General features: G+C 43.5%; 2 protein-coding genes across 2 annotated transcripts; both read right to left on the bottom strand.

Moving 5' to 3' along the window:
• Positions 1 to 995: 995 nt before the first annotated feature.
• Positions 996 to 6,175, bottom strand: srm (spermidine synthase). The gene is made up of 8 exons (XM_035382561.1): positions 5,871 to 6,175; positions 4,492 to 4,612; positions 4,073 to 4,165; positions 3,823 to 3,976; positions 3,496 to 3,579; positions 3,058 to 3,203; positions 2,784 to 2,906; positions 996 to 2,607 (listed from the first exon to the last, which is right to left on the bottom strand). Exons 1-8 carry the CDS (start codon positions 5,999 to 6,001, stop codon positions 2,590 to 2,592), a joined length of 870 nt encoding a protein of 289 aa, XP_035238452.1. The 5' UTR covers positions 6,002 to 6,175; the 3' UTR covers positions 996 to 2,589.
• A 1,064-nt stretch (positions 6,176 to 7,239) lies between these two features.
• exosc10 (exosome component 10) lies at positions 7,240 to 17,103 on the bottom strand. The gene is made up of 25 exons (XM_035382560.1): positions 16,945 to 17,103; positions 16,440 to 16,576; positions 16,185 to 16,308; positions 15,967 to 16,071; positions 15,482 to 15,647; positions 15,251 to 15,359; positions 14,773 to 14,848; positions 14,492 to 14,602; positions 13,971 to 14,114; positions 13,263 to 13,453; positions 12,855 to 13,011; positions 12,575 to 12,723; positions 12,271 to 12,321; positions 12,027 to 12,138; positions 11,596 to 11,643; positions 11,154 to 11,229; positions 10,362 to 10,468; positions 10,171 to 10,263; positions 10,009 to 10,083; positions 9,295 to 9,400; positions 8,562 to 8,635; positions 8,279 to 8,447; positions 8,007 to 8,071; positions 7,669 to 7,745; positions 7,240 to 7,538 (listed from the first exon to the last, which is right to left on the bottom strand). Exons 1-25 carry the CDS (start codon positions 17,068 to 17,070, stop codon positions 7,508 to 7,510), a joined length of 2,679 nt encoding a protein of 892 aa, XP_035238451.1. The 5' UTR covers positions 17,071 to 17,103; the 3' UTR covers positions 7,240 to 7,507.
• Positions 17,104 to 17,394: the final 291 nt, after the last annotated feature.

Below are 17,394 nucleotides of genomic sequence, written 5' to 3' on the forward strand. Positions count from 1 at the left end.
TCAGAAGTAATCTACGCACTTTAGTTAGTAAAACTGATTTATTTATCAAACCAAAAATTGCTAATATTAAAGCGTAAAGTCACCACATCAGGTCTTAGGTCTTGACATGAAAATATCTTACCTTTCTCCAATATTGTTGTCAGCACTAGATTTCAAACAAAGTGTTTAGGAGGATATAATCCATTATTATAAGTCCTGTTTCATTTTCTAAAAAGAGACTTAAATCTCTGAGAAACAGACAAAGTGAATCCCTTCAATAGATAAAGGTCCTAATTTCACTGTGCCTGTGCAGGTGAGATATGAGCGACTGTTCTGCGGGTCAAATTATTTTCTGCGGGTCAAATTCTGAAGCACTGTTCATTCAGTTGCACCAAAGGAAAGAGACTCATAAACGAGATTAGAAAAACTTTCAGCAGGTCCACAGCGGACAGTATCATTTGTATTATATGTTGCTTGTCAAAAAGTTAACCGTGGGACAGAAGAAAAAAAAAAAAAGTTACTTGCTTATAACCACATTCAGAATTTTCTAAACAATGTCTGCTTTTGTTTTGCAGCAAACTGTGCGCACATACACAACCATTTATCTCACAAATTACGTATACTTTTGGACAAGGGTCACCTAAGAAATCCAGGTAATTTTTAGACTGTGCATCTCGCTGTTACATTTTTTGTAAGCCAGTTGTAATCCAAGTGCCAAGCACGCAGAGGATGCCATCTTGTGGTTTCGATAATTCTGTGGGTTTGTCACACACAAACAATCAATGCCACTGAAATCTGCAGTTCCATACTCAACTGAAACATTAAGCACATGCAGTCGTAGAATTCCCTGGGGGGGGGGGGGGGGGTTCAATGATCAATATTTAATCAATAATCTTTATACCGTCAGCGGATATTTAGTAAATATACAAGCTGCAGTTCCAAGTATCCACTGTAAAATAAAAATCTAACCATAAATCTAAGGCTGTGACAAAACATTAGTAATATTCTACAAAATATTAGTGATTAGGGGACATATATCTTTATTTGAAAACATGGTTGCAGGACTTTACAATGCAATGAACTGAAAAATATGATTACAAGAAGTACACATCAGCTCCCAGAATACCCACAATACATGCACAGGTAAGACTGAAGCGCCACCCCAAATACCGCTCTAAGCACCCTTATTTTAACGCAGGAAAAAGCCTCCGATTTCCAGTTAATGAAATTGACTGACAAATTCATATTTTACAGGGTGTTAAAACATGATACCAATTCTGAGCTTATGTAACATCAACTCCCTATGGAAAGACGGCAAGGTAAGCCTTGCAAATTAACAAAAAAAATAAGTGCACAAATATTTGGAGTGAACTTTTACTTGATGCAACATTTCTGTCCTTCATAAACCGATCAGAGTTGGCATACAGTGGCTGCAGGATTTTATCATTATAGTAAACAAATGTAATTTGATTATTGAATAACAAATAAAATAAGGTATTGACACCAGTGAATCAATGGCAATGATCTCGATTTCATTACGTAAACCAGGAGTCTTGCATTTATATAACCGTTATCTTTGACAAAGCAGGCATGGATAATCATTTCCCTTAAAACCTGTTCTGAATTTACATGAAATTTAGCCAAATGTATGTTTAAAGGGTTTTGTATGTTCACATTGCTTTGACAAACTTCACAGAGCTGTACAGAGTGAAAAGGGGTCTTACTTTAAACCCGTCATTTCAGCAGATTCACTCTGTACAACACGAGTATCACCAACCACCGATTTGTTACAGCACGATTTGGATGACTGCACTGTATGCGTGCGCCATGGTTTCTGAAAAACAGATTTCCTCTTGGTCACATGTGAGTCCCTGATTCACATATTCCATAGATATTTTCCCATGGTGCTAAAATTTGTTTACAGATGGGGAAGAAAAAAAAAAAGAAAAAAAAAAAAAACATTCCAAGGGATTTACTACGGTCCTTTGGATCTTAAATATGCTATAAAAATCATCTCATCATCTCTTGCAAATATGGGTTTTAGCGTGGTAAATATGGGAGATTTTTTGAGGCACAGAGCCAGTGGAAACGTACTTAAGCGCAATTCTCTTTCTCATAAGAGCTCAATTAACTGTAAATTCCGAGCAACACTACATTTATTTATTGTAATCTGCAACAATTAAGTTCACGACTGGAGATGCTTCCTGTACCACACTGAGGGAGTAACAAACCGGCCCACGGCTCTGCACCAATCAGACGCATCTCTCTGCGACCGGTCGACCGACCATGTCTTTTTACGGCTTAATGTATGCGGCTGATGACTTCGATCAACAACAAAAGGACAAGAGAAAATATGTACAAAAATAAAAAAATGTAAGACTGGAAGGAAGAATGGAATCTATTACTTCCTCAAACGTTCTGAGTTCCGCGGGTCTTCCCTGCCCTGTCAGAGCTGGTCTTCAGCGAAGCTCCGCCCCCCCCCCTGTTTGGCGGGTGGGTCAGGGCAGAGACAGACTGGCAAAAAGGTTCAAGTACTGCAGCTGTTGTGAGGGGTTTGTTCTGTTAGCGCTCATGGTCCTGTGAGGAATAAATCAGCTTCTCCATAGAAATTTATGCTTCACTTAGAACCTGAAAAAACGAGGGGGGGGGGGGAAGGGCGGGTCAGCACATAATGCAAGGAAATCGCAGGGCATAATCACACCAGGAAGTGATTTCTCTTTTTTCCCCCCCCACTTAAGAAACGTGACCCGAATGGTATCACTGTGGTTAACTTAATCTCAGGACTGCTGCCCGGAAACGCTCACCTTTCTTGCGAACTCGGGGAGAACGAACGCTGCTCTGTGGATCTCTGGGTTGTAGTACTTCAGGTTCATACTCTCCACCTCGTCCCTCGGCAGTTCTCTCAAAGGTTTCCGGAAATCTGTCACCTAAATGCACAGAGGCAACACAACGGGAGGACAGACAGGTCCCCGACTGTAGTCACTGTGGCCCATGAGAAACACAGTACGCAAGGCGGCAGATTGGCTGTGTTCAACAGATAAAGGGGGGGGGGGGGGGGCAGAAAGCCACGTCACTCACTGGGTTTTTACTGCACAGCATGAAGCCAATCTGACCACTGGGGTAGGTGGGGATGGTGCAGTAGGCGTAGTCCACCACAGGAAACAGAGTCTTGCAGAAGGTGCGCATCTCTTTGATCAGCTCCAAATGGAGCCACTGACACTCCCCTGTGGAGGTTAAAATAAGACCAAAATGACCTCACAGTCCTCTAGCATTCTCCTGTATGTGCCCTGTTGTTTTCCCAAAAAGCTACACGCCAGTCTTCCTGGGTGACTTTAAATGATCTGAAAACCGTCCATTATTCGGTTCGTCAAAGAGGCAAAAAAAAAAAACACACCGGCAAATTCATTCTTGCTGTCATGACACATTACTGTATAAGCCCTGGCGTTTCAAACCTTTTTGCGATGACTGGAGGGTGTGACATAGCAATTAGCGATTGAACATCAAACGGCATGTCACCTTGGCAACAGAGAATCCCACCATCCCGCAGGGCTGTTTTCATGAGCTGGTAATACGACTCCTTAAACAAGCTCTCAGCCGGCCCTGTAGAGTCCGCCCATGCAGAAAAGAAGAAGGTAACAGGTTAATGAAACCTTCAGTCATTTAACTTTTTTTTTGACCCACTGACTTATCCATACAGTACAGTTTCCTGACAGTTGCTTTAGTGTGACAATATCAGTACACCACTCTGTAATCCACAGTATATATATATATATATATATATATATATATATATATATATGTGTGTGTGTGTGTGTGTATATAAAATTTATTTTTCTTTCTTACCAACAGGGTCAGATGAATCAGTGATGATGACATCAAACGCATCCTGGTTCTGTTTCATGAACTCAAACCCGTCTCCCACGTGCAGAGTAAGTTTAGGACTGAAGAAGCCCTTAGCCATCCCAGGAAGGTACTTCTTAGACACATTAATGACATCCTAAGAAAAGAAACAAATCCTTAGATAAAATACGGCATTCATACGAGAGAGAATTAATGTGTAACAACAACATTCCTGTATAACTGATTTCTGTACCTCATCAATCTCACACTGGACCACTGACTCCACCAGTGAGTGCTTCACCACCTCCCTCAAGACTCCTCCATCTCCTCCACCAATTATCAAGACCTGGGAAAAGGTAAGCACTTTCACTTTTAATAAAGCAACTCAAAAACAGGTGGCAGTGCAACAGAACACAAAGGAAACTAGACAAATCAATTAATCAAAAGCTTTGGATCCTGGTAAGGGTACTACTAGTCTGAGCGTAGTCTAGTCTAAACTAGAATTGTTTCTGAATACATTTCATTACATACAGGGGAAAATAAGCTATGTTCGGTTATTTTGGGTGTCGTCATCTTCTGCAGCTGCACAAGTAAGTAAGTAACACTAGCAGTTTCTGAGTGATCCACACCCAATACTCTACTTCAGGTAGTTTGGCGAGTGAAATTAGCTACCTTTTTAGGGCAGGGGTGGCAGCACAGAGGGAGATTGGCAATCATTTCTTGGTAGGAAAACTCATCACGTTCAGTACACTGGATAACGCCATCCAAAACGAGAACATTCCCATAGGTTTTACTGTGGAAGATGAAAATAAAAGTGTTTAATTTTTGTTATACGAGAGATACTGAATAGGGTGTTTCGCAATGCATCTCAAGGTAGTGTTCGGTCATGCTTTGTGGTAGCATTAATTGCAAAGCAATGGGATTTGAATCTCAGAGAAGAAAAATTTTCTGGATTGGTCTCATTTTTAACACAAAAATGAACCTTGCATACAATGAATTTATTTAAGTGTATATAGGGGTCGAAGTAGCCTACCTGCTAACTACTCATCGGCGACTTCCATTCACGTTGCTAACTAATGTGTTAGAAATTTGCTCACTAGCACCTACTGAATTAAATTTTACATACTATTTGCTTCTTCACTCTTGAGACGGGAACTGTTATTTTCTTTGAAAACACAAACATTGAATAGATCAATTACATATTTTAAACAAAATTATCTATCCATATGGGCACCACGTAGCTAGCCAGCTAACATTAGCCATTGAGTAATCAGTGAATAATCCAAAAATAGAGATCGGCAGGTGCAACATAACCACACGTCAACACAGCGATCAAGTACGAACAAAGCTTTATGTGAGTTACTGCGCCAATGTAGCTAGCTTGCTACTTTATATACAAACAAACTTGTCAGTTTGAATCAGCAATGATGCAACATAGCACAAATAACTTTGACAACACGTCCAGTCTCACATCCATATTGATTCTGTTCACCGATTCACTGATCGTGTATCCGTTGCCACTTCATCAAACCCCGCCGACCTACATCTTGGATAGCTAGCTGGCTAAACTAGCGATTTAGCTATTTAGCCTTCAAGTTGACTGAATTCTGTCGGATACTCAGCCATTCAGAAAACAAGCTAAGAGTCAATTCCCTTGGTTGTTAGCCATGGTAAACTACTAGCCATCGCTACGAGGAAAGCACGTAGAGTTAACTAGTTGTTAGTAGGTATAATTCCAGGCACCGGTTTCAATATGATAGCTAGCAAAGCTGGCTAGGCTATGCGTTCTATTCTGCATTAGTTGCCTGTGCTGTTACCTTGACAAGGTTGCTAGATATCTACCTTTCAGACGAAACAATTATCGCGAGCTGGTAGGTTACATGGCTATAAATATTTTCTAACAAACTAGCTGGTTACGCTAGCTAGGTTCATAACTCGGGTGGATAGCTAGCTGGGTAAAACAGATTAATAAATACCTGTTATCGTTACTTTCCAGGTTATTCTTCTATCAACACACGTTGATAGATTATATATAAAACAAAATAACTGACCTTTTAAAAACCATGACATCCTGAAATTTAGATTTTTGATGGTACAGAACCTCTTCCACTTGAAGACTCATTGCTTGTCCAGGCCACAGTGTACATGTCTCTGTGAACCAGCCGTCCTTTATACTATCCATCGTAAATGTGTGTAGTTAGCAGCTAATGGGTTAGAAACGTCTTCGTGTCAAAATGTAGCAAAGTATTAGCTAGTTAGCTAAGTAACTAGCTAGCCACCTCCTGTGAACTCTCGGTAAAGGGACCTACCCTGTACCCAGCCACCTAGTGTATCCACCAATAGACATTTGGGCGGACCTATAGGACGCGTCACCCAGCGAATGATAAAAATGCGATGAGACGGGGGTGTTGGAACTGGCCAATGCAGAGTAGGGTTTGTCGGAGACAACTGGGTTAGATTGTCCTCCAACATGTCAGGAGCCCACGTGAAAGCCCGTGTGGATGTGTTCCACTGAACAACATCAGCGCGTGGTTTCGCTGGTCCACTATGCTTGATTTGGTTTCTCTTCTTTTTTGCCGTAAAAAGCAATGCAACCCGTACTTTAACTTGCTGTCTTTTTTGGAAAACATGTAACCATGTTACTTGCTGGTTCGAATGACTCAATTCGTAGGCTAATTGGTAACATTTTTCTGTAACTGGAAACGTTGTTACTAATCGCAAAAGTGATTACGCGCAGATTACACAATCAAAGGGGATTTAATATATGCATCGAAATGTACTACCGGTAGCACATATTTAGTCATGTCTTTCGATCTATGCCACCCTGACGGGAAAATACTACCACAGGTAAACTGTGCTACTTTAGTAGCCAAATAAGTGCCTTAGCAGAACATACTTCTGAGCTAATTACCTGCCTTTCATTGATTAATCCAACAACTATTTAAAAAACATTCCGGTATCCCAGAGATTATAGTCGCCTAAAACAGGCTCATTACCTGTAATCGCAATTTTCTTGACTGCAAGAGAAGAACAGTACTACCAACATAACACTACATGTTTTATACAAATAATAATATAGACGCACTGGTCCTGAAACAATAAGCAGCACGGTGACGGATGGCCTAATTAGCCCAACAAGAAAATCCTACCATTCTCGTTTTATCGGAAATATTTTAGCTAAAATCTGCAGACATCATGGCTCTTACAAGACGGCAGTTTGACACTCCTATTATTAGTTGACCTGCAGGCCAGTAAGGGTGATTACAACAAAAGTGAGCCATTTCCCCGCCTATGCCTGTTTTCCCACTGAATGAATATTTGCCCAGACCAGGAGGAAACACGATTTGCCATAACATTGCCAACTCCCCTGAAAGTGCTGTTATCTGTTCACTTGAAATAAAAAAAAGCAAAAACACACAGTTAACTAGCAAATACTGGGTTTATTAGTTTAATTTCTAATAAGTGGCAAGAGAAGAAAAAAAAAAACATCAGGACATCATTTTAAAATGCCACAGAGCTGCAAATGAGGAATTCTACCTTAATTTAAATATTGGTATACACAACATATGCATACAATTGGAAGGCATAAAGTTCCACAAAACAGCCTTTTTACAAAATAAAAAATTGTCCAAGAAACAGATGTGTTCCACGGACAAACTTGCAAAGATGAATGCAGTCACATGATGATCTATCTTTTGGGCCAATTTTGTCTATTCCCCCTGTAAAAAAACAACAACACAAATTAACAAGGACGATTCAGAGCCAATACCAAGTATAAGAAAGGCACTTCTGAATTGGCACCTTTTGGGAACATTTAAAAAGCAGTTTTTTATTTAGAAAGCTGTTTACCTCTCAGATTTGCCAGCCAAGTAAGACATACTTTTGTTCCCGGCTGAAGAGTCCCTTTTTTGTCCCTTTGGATTTCTCTACACAAAATAAAAAATGCAGCATTTATGTTTCACTTGTTAAGATTACCATGCAGCTTTTGAAAAAATTGAACAAAACACTAAGAATATAAGAAAACATTAGATATTAGATGGCCATGATATGTATGACGGAGCATGATAGATTACGGATATGCATGTGAATAGAGGACCGATCATTTACAGTAGAATAAATGTACAATACTTCCCTTTTGATGTACTATGCTTGCAATCAAAAGTACAATTGAACACAAATTGAAATACCTTATTCCTTGGTTCTGCGGCTTGTCGATTCGGATCGAACTGCATGGAATCCTTGGCTCTCCCCCCTGAAAGAATGTCACAGCCAATCGGTGAGCTCGGCAGCACGAACGCACTCAACCGCTGTAAAAAAAAACTGTCTGCTACATCCGATACCGACCCGTACACTGTCAACTGCGTTAAGAGAAACCTCGTCTGAAGCAAAGCATGCCGGGGAGAGATGAATTAAATAATTAAAAATGTCGACCTAAAAATGTTGCGGATTGCGGTCGTACCAGCGAAGACTTTCATGTCCGACTGGCTGTAGTCGAAGGGCTTGAAGTCGGCCTGTGGAGGGGGAGGTTGCTCTACTACCGGCTTTTCTGTGGGTTTGGGCTGTTTAGCTTTAGGTTTTGGGGTCTCATCTTGAAGATCGCTGGGTCTCCTCTCCCGTTTCTTTGCTCCCTGATTGAAGTAAAAAATAAATGATTCAGTCCCAGCTACTTTGTTAGTAGACAGTGTTCATTACTCGACAAACTACCCTGGTTTTATGGAGTAGGTTTATGGGACAGAACATACTAATTTTTGCTGCCTGACAGTCAGGACATCCTGCAATGATTCCTGGTATGTTTGTTGAGCCTTCTTCCTCTCCTCTGAAAAAACAAAACAACCTGTTAATGCCAACATCATGCCCACCTGTACTAACAACATCACCACAGCCAAACGCAGAAGACTGCAATGCAGTATGTACATTTAAAAGGATATGTACAATGAGCTTATGGGGAGCAATAAAGGGAAAAGTATGTACACACACTTGCAAATATTTCCAGACGTGAGGTTTAACCAACTCCTTTCATTGACTAAATTCAATAAAACCTCTTTTAAAAATGACAAATACATTAGTTACCTTAAGGCATTTACTTATCCAGAGAGAATTACCGGTGCATCTAACAAGGCAAGAAGAACAGCGCTACGTCTAGAAAATCAATTAAGCCACAGACAAATCGGAGTCAAATGTAGGGACAAGCAGTCAGCGAAGACACTGCCAGGGTCACTTTTAGGCACAGGCAAAGGGGGGGGGGGTCACGCTTAGAGGGGGGCGGAGCGAACGGGTCCGCAGTCGCCATCCACAGCACACGCCCACTCACCCTAATCTGCAATCTCATCCCGAGTGGCAGCAAGGCCAGATCCGTGCCTGTATACTGCAGCGCATTCGCTAACCGATTAGATGGCCAGCGGGGTATACTAAGAGTGGGTTGCGGTGGGGGTTGCTATGGGGGTGGGGGAGGGGGGGGGGTAAGCGTGGCAGTACCTGCAGCTCTCTGCGCCTTCTCCCTGGCCTTGGCTCTGGCCTCCTGCTTGGCCTGGGCCTCCTTCCTCTGCTGCTCCAAACTCTGCAGCTTCCACCGGTTCCTGATCTGCTCGCGCACGGAATCACAGTCAAATGCAAGAGAAAAGAATTCCTGAGTCACATACAGCACGCGCAGTGAAGTACGACTAAAATGCTAATTTTGGGTGCATCATTTCTCGGAGTGACGTACATTTACTGTGCCTTATACTCAGAAACAACACACATTTGGAATACAATGTACTGTGTGTCAGTGTCTTGTGTTCCCTCTCAAGTGCATTGCTTCTCATAATGACGTGATTTCCCCCCAGAGTCCTATTGAATTACAGTCCACGTCTCCAGGAACAATGTGTAGGCGTTATTGCACTTCACTCCGAGAACCATTAGGGGGCGCATTAAATGTGATCAAAGCAACCCTGCTTTAATCATAGCAAATAAATGAAATGCACAGTCCTGGGCTGGGTTGAGAGGCATGTCCCATTTTCAAAGCCACTCAGATCTTTCATTTGGACTCAATAGGAAAAAAAGATTACTCAAAACACATTTTTAAAAATTCAGTCTCACAAATTATGAACTGATAAATTACATTAAAGATTCCATCGCACTAGGAACACCACAGTCCTTCCTAACATTTGACAGGTGTTTGTCGTGTGGCTTTAATGTGAAATTCAGACTTACCTCGTACACTTTGGACGACGGGTCGTACTTTGCGTTTTGCGAGATGTGAATGTTGCTGTCCTTTGAAGGCAAATACTGGTAACAAAAAAGAAGTTAAATTAGAGGAGAAGGAGATTGGTTTTTAGTCACGGTGCAGCGCGTGTCATTCTCATTACAGCTCACCATTCTGAAAGGGTTCTGGAAAGACTCCATTATGCTGCAGGCTTTCTGCTGAGCGACTGTGAGGTGCATTTCCTCCTTGACTCCGTCGCTGTCCTTAAACAAAAGCAGTTTGATAAAAAAGGATGATTGTTACGATGTTAAGAAACACACGCGGTAAATGTGCTTGTACTGATGAAACGGTCTGTTCTTACTTCAAACAGTGTGATTTTGGCTGAAGCTACGAGACCGCCCAAATTCTGCGTGTTCCCGATCTCGTCCTCGTCCTCAGAGAACAGCACCCCTGGTTTAGCCAGAGAACCTGAGGGAAAGACACACAAACCATAAACTGCCCTGCCACCAATGTGCGTATGTGGCTGTAGCAGCAGACTGGACTACTGCCTGTGCTGTCCGTAAGGTGCCATCTCATCAATTCACAGCCAAGCTGCCAAATTCACAAGCCATTCCTTTTTAAAACTTTGCAGATAACTGGAACATTTCCTTGGCAAACAGTGGGAACCACACAAACTCATTATTAGTGGGAACTCATAATTAGGCTTCAGAAAACACTGCTTCTTTTGTTCAGGGCCATACAATTTCAGCCTCCCCTCCCTCCCTCCCTCTCTCAGAATCACTCAATCACAAGATTTTGTAATATTAGACGCAACAATGCGTGCATTATTTTTTAAGCTGCCGTTGAGTGTTTTCGCACTCACCATTTTCCCTTACTGCTCCCACCCTCGTCTATACAAGGAGGTTTTAAATGACGCATTTGTACAGGTTTGTTAGCTCAGAGAGCTGGTGGACGGCAGATTGATGAATGGCGGTACATGGTGGCACAATGGTATATGACGAATGGCGGTACATGGTGGTGGTATAGTTAGGGTGGGGGTATAGCAGGGGGGGCGGACGTAGCATGGCAGCACACTATTAACATTGCAATATTTTCATTGAGGACAAACGGAGCACATGGGTCACAATGCAAATGATCCCAGGTGTAGTCTTACCTGGGGAGGAGAAATCCGGAAGATCGCTTTCAGAGCCACGGGACGTGTCATGTGGTCCAAACAAGGTACTTTCGGACTACGAGCAAGACACGCAAAAAAAACAATACAAGATACACAACAGGGGTCAGCTACAAACCACACGACAATAAAAATTTGTTTCTTGAAGCAATTCCACTTGAAGATAAAACATTAAAGCTGTGTGCAGTGGCATTTCCTGTATTTGTGCCTGCTAGAGAGAAAACGTGCGCCCAAGGAATGCGTATAACATCAGATACCAATGCTGGACATCCAAAAAAAAAAGGCTGTGAGGTTAGAAGAAAAACAAAGGTTCAAAACGCAGTGGCATGACATTTTAAACAGGGAGGAGCCACACATTTGGGACCATCGCCAGTTACACAAAGCACAGAATGCCCTGTTTCCTGCACCGTGAACTTTTACTGACCTTTCTTTTTGGTGTCAGTGCTTTTTTCTTCTCCACCAGTATTTCAGCCTGAAGACAAAAAAAGCAGAAAATAATCCTTAAAAAAAAAAAAGAAGAAAAAAAAAAGGTAAAGCCTTGCCAGGCCAGTAATCACCGTGGCAACCAGGCAACATGAGAATTAGTGCCTCGATTCATTTTGATTGTCTTGACAAATTAACCGGCGGCTAAATCAGCAGGCTGACAGATGGGAAACGGCAAAACCGGAATTCAAGAGGCATGAGCCTCGGCTATTATGAGCCTCAGACCCCATTCACAATCAGCATATACTCATGTGCAGGAAGAGCACTAGGAACCATTTTGCAGTGGGTTAATAATCCTGGAGCCCGTTCAAAGTGCCGCGCCCGCTGTGGAGTGAAGCTCACGGTCGGGCGGTGGCGTTATGGGTCTCTCACCTTGAGGAGGGGCATGTCTCTGGCCTGCTGCACCAGCAGGTGGAGCTCGTTGACTTGCTGGCGGACCAGTGGAGGCACGGGGTTACAGCACGCAATGATGCCCTGGGCCTCTCTATGGAGACATGGGGACAGGAACACCACCGAAATCTCCGTTAGCAACCGCATTCTGAGGTCCGTTTTTGCTCATCGAAACTTCACTGTTACTCAGTGGCAAGCAAAAGGTTCACGCAAATGTCGAACTCACTTGGGCAGCTCTTCAGATATCTTCATCAGCATGTGGTTGGGTAAGATGTACCTGCAAAATACACCATACACAATTTTTAGTTTCCAGATGTGCTGTTTACCACAAATACAGGCCTACAGTCCACTCTTTCTGCAGTAAAATAACGTGATACACGAACACGATCTAACAAAAAGCATGTCACAAAAGCCATCCACACTGACAGCCCACCATCTGTAACGGGCTACAGGTGAATGACTCAAGGCTAAGCCAATGAGAAAGCAGCATCTGTGGGTGCAGCTTGTGGGAGTGAGTCTGGACGCGGTACCCTGTGCTCTCGTCTTCCCGCCTGGCCAGCTTGTCCCTCCAGGCGTACAGCAGCCTGAAGGCGGCCAGCTGCTGGGTGTTGAAGCTCCTCTTCTGCTTCCTGTACAGCTCCATGTACGAGTCCTCCGTAAAAATGGGCTTCAGGTATTTCTGCGGAGCAAAACGAAAACAAACACAGGAGGTAAATGTGCTGACAGCAAGGAAAATCCGTTTTTTTTTTTTTTTTCTAGTTGCAAGTCCCAAGTCTTCTTCCGAGCCCACGGTCCAGGAGACGCCCGTACCTTGAGAGAGATGTCCTTGCTCCTCTGCCAGACCACCTGCAGGAGAGTCGGCTGGCCGTTGGACACCTCGAACAGGTCCACCCTCAGGCGGTCGTAGGTGTACAGGAGGTAGTGGGTGTCTGCCCGCGCGTACTGGTACATCTCCTCCGGCAAAGGCCTGGGAAAACAGCAGATGGTCTTCAGTTTCTCACTGCGGAACTGGCAATCCATTCCGTGGACACAAGTCAGCAATGGGAACGTGAACTACACATCATCTCACAGATCTGAACGGAAAATGATAAGTGACCTCACATTTTCCCACAATCGGCATAAAAACAAAAGAATATTACAGTATTATCGCTTCAACGCATGTAAAATACTAAGGCGAGGGATGGTGTCAGAGATTCATAACTGCGCTCTCCGGATCACCTTATCCTCCAGTCGGCCAGCTGGTAGCGTTTGTCCGCGTTCACGTCGCAGTACAGCTTCAGCAGGTGGTCCAGCGAGTTCCTGCCGAGGTTGAGGGCCCGGGCAGCCTGATGCGTGTCAAACATGTTGACCACGTACAAGCCAAAGTCCCTCTGAAGCCACTCGATATCCGAGTCAGCACCATGGAACACCTGCAAATTCAGGCCACATTCAAAACTGGGCCCTGAGATGTCTTCACTTTCTAGCCAGTGGCACTTTCAAACACTCATTACTGCCTGCGGCAACCACAAGAGATGTGTGTCTCCCCCCAATTGACAAACAATGCCACAGGCTGGAACTGGTTGCTCCAGGATCCAACCTGCACTAGCTTAAAGCCCCTTCAAGAACTGCCTGGGAGGGAATCATCATTTTTCAATGGTTAATGGATTTTGTTCCCCCTGATCATCAATAAAGTCCCAGTGCTCAAAAACACAAAGGGCCTGATCTACTAAGACCATATACAAAACCTTTTAGCGCACTAACTAATTACGCAACCAACAACTGCTGCAAAACAAATGCAATGACCAATCATTGGTCATGTTATTGATTTTGCATAGTCAAAGAGACCCAAAGTATCCATATCTCAATAGTGTGAGAAACTGCATTAGCTAAGCGCTATATAGAGCAAAGAGGAATGGGGGGGGGGGGGGGGGGGGGGGGGGTAAAGACCTTGACGATAGAGGGGTCTGTGAAAGTCTCGTTGAGGATGTACAGCTCACTGCGCAGTTCCAAGCAGTCAATGATGAAGTCCTCCTCTCTTGTGGAGATCTGCATCAGGCAAGTAATGCCCAGGAAGCTCCTGTAGGAATGATGCTAGACGAGGAAGCAAGAGAGAAGATCACAGCTCCACTCCGGAGGGAGGAATAAACAGTGGAACAAAAACCCTGCAGCTCTTCCCAGGTGCAGGAAAACGTCAACGGATGTGAACACTGGGATCCGTCTCTCGTCACTGGGACACTGATGTTGTGCCCTAGAGCAAGGTGCTAAACCTGTACTGCTTCAGCATATATCCAGCTGAATAAATAGATACTATTAATGTAAAATGAGTGAACCTGATCTGCGAAATGCCTATAATATAATACTACCTTAAACAGGCTCACAGCCAAACTACCTTGAATTCTGAAGATTAGACATTTTCAGTAAAGACACTTCTCTCCAGGTGTGGTGTACACAGAAGCACAGGCGTTTACCTCCAGATCCACTGCGAACTCGGAACTCTGGGCCAGCTTTTCATTCAGGCCCACCAGATCCTCCAGGGTATCCACAAACAAACACTTGGTCTCAGAGAGGGGTTTGTACATCTGGAACACAAATAGAAAACAATACACTGACCTCAGTGAAATTTTGCTTTGGTTTGTTAGGAATATTGCCTTGATGATTTGCTTAGTCTCCTTCTATGTAGTAATTTTTTCAGCTCCGCCCCCCTACCCCCCAGATGGGATATTAGGAAAGAAGTACTTTTGAAACATACCTGGGGTTCAGGTTTTGAAAGCAAACTCTCTGGTATGGTGAGATGATCCAGTTCATATTGATAAGGATGCGCAAACCTGTTGGAGTGACAACATGATGTTAGTTTTCTCAGAAAACTTCCCTTGAGAAAGTATTGTCAGGAGAGATGACTTAGACTGAACTTAACTACTGCTTGTATTTTTTGCATAGACTGCGCTGTTGCTGTTCTTGTTTGTGTTAGTGTTAATCAGATTAACCTACAGGGTCCAAGTTAAACTATGCGGTTGTTCCCTGCACTTGGAACGGTACTTCTCTCTAGGGTTTTCGACACACTTGTTCCTGGTTGTGGTTATACACTTTGTTGTACGTCGCTCTAGATAAGAGCGTCTGCCAAATGCCTGTAATGTAATGTAATGAACTGCACATCTATCATAGACAGAGCAGTGAGGAGTGACGACTTGGACTGAACCCTGCACATCTATCACAGATAAGCCTCCTACATGTCCTCCATGTGCTCCTGCGTCCGTTGCTGGTGGATGAAGTCAGCCAGGGCTGCAGGGACGTCCAGGTCCTCCGGCCTCTCCTTACGGATGTGCTTGTTGGCGAAATCTGGCAAATCAACAGGAACGTCAAACCCACGGTGACATCACGAGCTGTGAGGTTAAAACTATGCATCAACAAACCAGTAAAACACAGCTGGGTGGAATGAGCAGTCTGTAGAGGACACTCACATGAGGGGAGCGGTTTGATGGCATTGGGCTTGATGAATATTTTGGGGACAAACGGGGTGTTGCTGTGGTCCACCTTTTCCCTGAACTTCAGCTGGGGCCTCTGGATGTTCTTGGCATGCAGGAGGCGGAAGGTCTCGGACGAGCCCCCCTGGCCAAAATCTCTCCCCTGTTCATCGGACACAGCAGATTTTAATGTGCAGATCGCGCAGCATCATATGAAATGGCGAAAATCATGTTTTGTGAGGACTCACTCAAAATGTGAGGAAAAACAATGTTACTTCAACTGTTTAAAATGGCCCCCCCTGCAGAGCCATACGAATCAAGATGGGAAAGATGCAGTGGGATTTCTTGCTCTTTTATTAGCCAGCCACTATAATTGCCACTAAACCGATGTTAATTGCTGTGATAGGTTTCTGCAAACCAAGCTGAAAGAAGCTCCTCCTGCCCTCTTCCTTGCGAGACAGACATGTCTGCCTTGGGCTCACCTTGCGATTCCAGCTGGACACAATGGTTTTGGGAGGCTGAATCCCAGCAGGCATGATGGGCTGTTGTGTCCTGTTCACTCCTGATGCCTCATCAAGCAGGATACCCTACACACAAAGCCACACATCCAGAGTATATTTATGCTTCTTCAACAACACCATCTTCTTATGCATAAACCTCTTATGGTAAATCAATCTATGGTAAATAAATCTGTACATACCACTTTCTCCAGAATGACGTCATTAGAATCCACCACCAGGTCGAACCGCTCTTCCAGGCCGGTTAACTTATTGCGGTCTCTCATATGAGCCCTGCAGCCATGGTACTGCATTAACTTGCTCATGCTGGCAAGGATATGGAAAGACAAACAATCACGAAATGCTCCCTCTAAAACCATATGTGTCTGGTCAATAGACATCCTTAAGATGAACTAGACGAGGTAGCCCTACGCAATATTTTCCCAACGCCGGCTCACCAATGCAGTAGTGCATCTCCTTGAGTTTCACAAAACTCTTGGAATCCAGGGAAGCTGCGGTAGAAGTCATATTCGTCCCCCGCTTGGGGAAGGTTTGCAGACGCTTTTGTGGCAGTGACAACCGTCCCCAGTCCATACTGCAATAAAAAAATAAATTTATTTAATTACCAGTGCTTGGTTCGCAAGTTAGTGACTCGCATGTGACAGTCACGTCTGAATATTAAACTGCTAATGTTACTTAACCAACAAGCTAAGCAGTGAATGCTTGTTTTCTTCACCATATTCGTTACTGTTTAGGAAGCACACTCGCATTAACTGTATCACCCGACTCTAGGTACCTGACTTGCCAATGTGCCGACATTACAACGTGGATACTTTGCTAGCCCGGTGCTACGATTCCACGCCAGAACTGTAAACACGCGTTAGCTTTGCTAGGTAGCGGTACTTGCCTACAATCATTGATCTCTTCACAAACAAAACATATTAGCTACGTTCTTCCACGTACCTTAACAAATGCGTCTACGTCTTTAAAACCTGGACAAAATTCGGGGGATTGAGCCTCCGGATCTTCGGTTGATGAAGAATTACTGCTTGATTTCATTTTTCCCTTATCGTGCCCCAGCGCGTCCATGTTGGACTTCGCAGTATCGCGAGAATTGAGGTCTTGCGAGAAGTGAGCAGATAGGCAGACAGCCAAAAACCTTTTGCACGATTACATATGCTCGATGTCTGTCCCGCTGTAGTTTAATTTATGGATTTTATTTTTATTTATTTATTTATTTGTGCGCCAGTGCCACACATTGACAATATACAACATTTGATTGCTAAATTTTTAACAAACAGGCATTTACATTCCTGGACGAATGATCCTGTTAGAATAACAATAAAAAAGTGTGCGGTGCTGATATATTGCAGATTTCAGCAAAGGTAACTTTTTTTTAGAACTGCACCTGTA

The sequence above is a fragment of the Anguilla anguilla genome, chromosome 11 (assembly GCF_013347855.1).
Source record: "Anguilla anguilla isolate fAngAng1 chromosome 11, fAngAng1.pri, whole genome shotgun sequence".
In the NCBI taxonomy this organism is placed as follows: Eukaryota; Metazoa; Chordata; class Actinopteri; order Anguilliformes; family Anguillidae; genus Anguilla; species Anguilla anguilla.

Coding starts and splice junctions, on each gene's coding strand:
- srm (XM_035382561.1), bottom strand. CDS start 6,001: ATGGATAGTATAAAGGACGGCTGGTTCACAGAGACATGTACACTGTGG. Junction 4,613..5,870: donor GATGTCATGGTTTTTAAAAG/GTCAGTTATTTT, acceptor CATCTTCCACAG/TAAAACCTATGGGAATGTTC. Junction 3,204..3,495: donor TGGGATTCTCTGTTGCCAAG/GTGACATGCCGT, acceptor TAACCTCCACAG/GGGAGTGTCAGTGGCTCCAT.
- exosc10 (XM_035382560.1), bottom strand. CDS start 17,070: ATGGACGCGCTGGGGCACGATAAGGGAAAAATGAAATCAAGCAGTAAT. Junction 16,577..16,944: donor ACGTAGACGCATTTGTTAAG/GTACGTGGAAGA, acceptor TTTTTATTGCAG/TATGGACTGGGGACGGTTGT. Junction 15,648..15,966: donor TGTCCAGCTGGAATCGCAAG/GTGAGCCCAAGG, acceptor TCCGATGAACAG/GGGAGAGATTTTGGCCAGGG.